The sequence below is a fragment of the Poecilia reticulata genome, unplaced genomic scaffold (genome assembly GCF_000633615.1).
Source record: "Poecilia reticulata strain Guanapo unplaced genomic scaffold, Guppy_female_1.0+MT scaffold_256, whole genome shotgun sequence".
In the NCBI taxonomy this organism is placed as follows: domain Eukaryota; kingdom Metazoa; phylum Chordata; class Actinopteri; order Cyprinodontiformes; family Poeciliidae; genus Poecilia; species Poecilia reticulata.
In genome coordinates, this window is record NW_007615040.1 from 87,362 (window position 1) to 92,421 (window position 5,060).

At 38.6% G+C, this 5,060-nt stretch overlaps 1 protein-coding gene across 6 annotated transcripts in view; it reads left to right on the forward strand.

Annotated features, from left to right (window-relative positions):
* fbxo38 (F-box protein 38) overlaps window positions 1–5,060 on the forward strand; it is a 65,517-nt gene that overhangs the window by 47,664 nt on the left and 12,793 nt on the right. For 4 of the 6 annotated variants that reach the window (XM_017303390.1, XM_008402763.2, XM_008402766.2 and 1 more), the window contains exon 14: window positions 3,834–4,514. The exons of 1 other annotated variant lie outside the window; for it this stretch is intronic. In XM_017303390.1, the coding sequence (XP_017158879.1) occupies window positions 3,834–4,514 (681 nt within the window). The remainder of the gene's footprint in view (window positions 1–3,833; window positions 4,515–5,060) is intronic. One more of the 6 variants, XM_008402765.2, reaches the window with a different exon arrangement.

The window sequence follows — 5,060 nt, forward strand, 5'->3', positions numbered from 1 at the left end:
CGCAGCAGAGGCTCCAACGAACCCCTGAGACCGACTCATCGAACCTCTGGGGTTCGATCGGACCCAGGTTAAGAACCACTGCTGTAGAGTATAACTCACCTCAGAATTCAAAGAGAATCTATCTAGCTGGTTTATTGGAGAAGATTTGCCTAGGTTCTAACAGCCTACATCTGAATGTCTCATGCTGCTTCTTTCCATGGATTAACCAACCGGTAACATGAGTCAGCTCGGTCCCACAGAACACATTCATCACGGTTGCTCTTCTCATTTCACAACTGGCTCTTGGAACTGATCCAGGTATGGTTCAGTGACTTTGGCAAATCCCAGGGATGGTGTTTAATTTGGGCTAAGGTAACCTATAAATGCTTACCATAACTTTGCAAACCATGCACTAAGACAGTTTTATTACTATTGAAAAATAAAATAAAAATAATTATAATAAGAATATATATCGATCACCAACAAAAGAAGAACTGGATAAAGATGAGAGGGCCAACGGACAGTTTAATTTGCTTCTGTATGAGGGAGCAAAGTGATGGTGCCAACTAAAAATAGAAAAGGTCTCAAGGTCTCCATAAATTTGCTGTTGATTTGCTTAGGTGAAAATCTGAGTTTTTCCAGCTTCAGATTGTAAAGAACGTCTCTAACCCAGTGGCCATGAGACGGGGGGATGCTTAGTTTCCACTTTAGTAGAATAAGTCTGCGAGCCAAAAGGGTAGTGAAGGATAGAACCTGTAACAGAGAATGTGAAAAGCCCCCATCTGGAGGGATGCCAAATATAGCTGACAATGGATTGGGAACAATTGTCTGATTATATGCTTGAGTAAGTGTTTTGAGAATGTTACCCCAAAACCCGCTTTACAATTTAGACAAGCCCAAAACGTGAATACGGTTAGCTGGCGACTGTCTACAGCTATTGTAAGCATCACTGACTGATGAGTAAATTTTTGCTAATTTTGCATTTGTGTAATGCACTTTATAGAATATATTGCACTGGATTAGAGTGCAATATAGGGCACAATAATAGGGCACAAATTGAGGATTTATGAATGAAATTCTTGGCAGCCTCCCACTGTTCCTCCTCCACATCCGCACCAAGCTCCTCGTCCCATACTGTTTTAATAAAAGCTGAAAAACTTTGAGGTGTTACTAAGAAGGTTTCATAAAATGAAATATATTTTTTTCTGCTGTGGGTCTAATTAAAAAATCAATCATTTCAATCTAACCTTTCTTTCCCTAACGCTGACACTGATGGAATCTAGGTGGAGACTTTGGAAGATGGTTCTCACACCCCGAGTCGATCTTTTGGGGACGGAGTAGACAGCAGACAATGTTCTTTTTGCTTTGAGCTGATGGATGTCCTCTTGTTGGAAAAGGTATTTGTCTACCTTTGKCTTTGTAGTCTGAACTCAGCTGATGAGAGAAGTCCAATTTGGTGCCACAGGTTGCGGGGCTGAGGGGTTGAATCCCTTTTGCAGGACAGTCTTYGGTCCATCTGTGGCGACGGCTCTTCTTCAGCTGCAGAGTTCTTTGTCCATCTCAATCTTGGCTCAAAGCTGCCTGGAGGAAACAACTGAAGGTTCCTCTTTTGCATTTGCCTTTTGTAGAGTTTTTCCCACCCTGTGGAAGTGCTTGCATTGGCTAGCACTGCTGCCATTCTTGTTTCATTGGCTGTCTGCTTAGGTGGATTAAATCAAATCCACCTTTGCCTTGGAGACATTATGTTATGGTGTCYGTGTTCTTGTCCCAGGGCCTTGACCTTCTCCCCCCGGAATCGGTTCCCCCTTCTCAACTCTATTCCTATCTATATTCTGTTGCAACACTTGACGTCTCAAAGGCATAGCTTCAYCATTCTGTTACATTGGTACACATTTTACACCATTTCAACGTCATTGTCAAAATCACATCTATAACCTCTTTAGTTTCTCTGTTTTAACATTAATTTAAAATATTATAATAACCACAACTTATCAGTTATACTTGTCATAATTTGATTTATTACAGGCGTTCWTCTGAAAAGAAAACTGAAATCATCCATTATTCTAACTATTTGAAACCAAAATTTTAATTGTTCATTCTTACCAGAAAAAAAACATCAATAAAAGTCTTTTGCATTGGGTCTTATTCAATTACTCAAAGTGTTTAGACTTCATTCTTTAAAACTTTCATGCTTGGAAATAAGGAATCATGGCTTTGCAACACTCTCTATTTGACTATGGTTTCTTATGATTAAATAAAAAATTAAATGGGATTCAAGTAAAGCTTGCATGAGACAAAACATAAAAGCACGACCTCATTGATCTTATTGAAATTTGATTCTACTGTTGGTTCCAGATCAGTGTTTCTCAACCTTTTTTGGCCCAGCGCCCCCACAGCCTTCATCCAGGTCCCTCACCCCCCCACCAAAGAGTTTGCAGGCTACTTTGCACTGACTATTATTTTATCACTAATATTMCTATCACTATTGTAGATGTTTTGATTTTTATGCTTGTTTCTGTATTTATCATCAAAAATAATTTCCCAGAGAACAAAAAAGTCACGGGAATAGAAATTATTTTCACAGGCGTCTATGAAAAATGYAATGAAGATTCAAGTTAAAATCTGTAGGTCTAACAGCAGCCAGTCAGAGTGGAAAAAATATTATTTTTTGCCATTTTCTGGTTGTTAAATATTCCACAAAATGACCAGATAAAAGATGTTCAACATGCCAGTTTARACTTTGAACTATTTGCAAAACGACTGAGCTGCAGCATTAAAACATGGATAGAACTGTAACTACATTAATCATAACTCTTCTTCTCTTCAGTGTTTCTGTCAGTTTCTGGTGGTGCAGCTCTGTGTTGCCTTCAGGAGAATGGGACATCAGAGTATCATCCATAAAACTTCACCCACATGGCATTTATTGTTCAAACCAGAGCTTTCAGTGGAAAAACAAAAGTTCCAGGTCCTTTTAATGCCATACAATTATGAAACAGAAACATGGATTATATCTTTATATAGATCTGTCTATTGATTATAGATTAATAGTTTTACTGGACAGAAATGACAAAGAACAAATCTGGTTCTTAATCAAATCCTAATGAGTCAAATTGAAAGTGTCATGGAGTCATCAGCCTCATGACATTAACACTGACATGAAAAATAATATTGAAGAAATAAATATATCAAATCTAATTAAAAACATAAATAAGTGATCARTTCTTTACTGTTATGGTCTGTAAGATATATTTATCCTCAGTACTAGATGTGGTCTCAACAAACCCATGACACTTCAACAATATTATTTGACCTTTTATCTGGAAATAGTGTCTGTTTATTCTTTCCATACAGTCTCTGTATTAATTATTGCTCTAAAGGTCTTGCCATACCAGCTTATTCCTCTGTATTTACTTTAGTTTTTTAGTTTATTCTTGCATTTTGTTCTTCATTCATTTCCATTTAGTTAAAACAGAGCTTTTGTTTTACACAAGCCAACTGCAAAGAGTTGCTGGTTTTCACCTGTTGAATCGATGGAAACAGCTTTTCAGAATTAATCGGGATAAGAGTGCTGTAAAACAGCATTAACTATTCAGAATGTTGTAAAATCTTTGATTATATAAARCTCACTCATATTGTAATGGGTATGAACTATTATCCATTCAAATGTAATGGGTGCATTTGATTATAATGTAATCAGTTGTAATTGATTACATTATAATTGATTATATTGTAAATCTGACATTGGCTTTTTTCAGAAATCTGTTGAACATTTTAAATTTCTATTTTGACATACCTCTATCTTTCTACTCTAACATACAATAAATTTATGTACATATATACTTCTTTTTATTCAGGTAAAGGAAAGACTCCTCTGCGACGATGCAAAAGCGTTCCTGTCTCTGATCAGGGAAAGGCTCAGGTGACACAGAGCACCTGTGAGAAGAGCTGTCAGGTGACCAGTGAACAGATCAAGGCAGACATAAAGGCTGCTACAGAGAACTGCAGGAGATCTGGAAATAAAGAAAAGACCTCTGAGATTGTTGGGGGCACCGTGAGACAAAGGGCTGACAGTGGGCAAATTCAAATCACTGGCAGTACTGGGGCAGCATCAAGCAGCAGAACAAGACCTATAACTGGATCTTTGAGCAGGGTTGAAGCTGACACAGCTCCCTCCGGACATGTGGATGGATTTGGGCGKATAACTAACCAGAACACCTGCAGACCAACCACTTACAGATCTACTTCATGCAGTAGGACTGAATGTGCCAAGTCTGACATGGAGACCGAGGACAGTTTCACAAGTGAGAAAGGGGAGATTGCTGGTCCTGTCAGTGTGGGATGCATGACATCAGGCTGTTCTTCTACTGGGACATCAGCACAGCAGGAAAGACACGGAGGCAGACAGCCAACCAGTGCTGGGATACCGTCTGATATTTGTTCCCAGCATAATAAGGGCGGTCAGGACTTTGTTCCAAGGCGGCCTTTAACAAGATCTTGCACCCACACATCTTTGGAGTCTTTGGAACCTACATCAGGTCATACCAAGTTTAAAATTTGACTTCAGTGGAGCTCTGCTAAGTAGAGTTTTGTTGGGAGTTTCCCCCCACCAAACTGATTACATAGTATAACAGAGGCTAGTATTGGAGTGTGGTTCTGTAGAAAAATCWGTTTGACTTTGTACACCAAGAGATCCAGTTCTAAGCCACATGATTACACCACATTATGTGGCCCCTATATTTCAGTAAATATTTGCTCCTGCTTCTGATTTTTTGAAGATTTTTTTCTAGGAGAMATCCCCACAAATCATGCAGTTTATTCCTGTATTCCTTCAAACAAATTACAYGATATCTGACTGAATTTTTAAATTCCATTTTAAACATTTATCAGGGTACGCCTCTAAGTCTTGGCTGACCAATAAAAGGTAAATGGAGTTACACAGTGTGTAATGAGTGCGGCTAACCACTCAAAGCACTTTTACTCTAAAGCCCCATTCACCCAACTACACTTTCAACACACACAGTCTAAAAGTCACCCAATAGCTCAAGGATAGACTCCTTTGCTATTCCATAGCTATTTTGGGA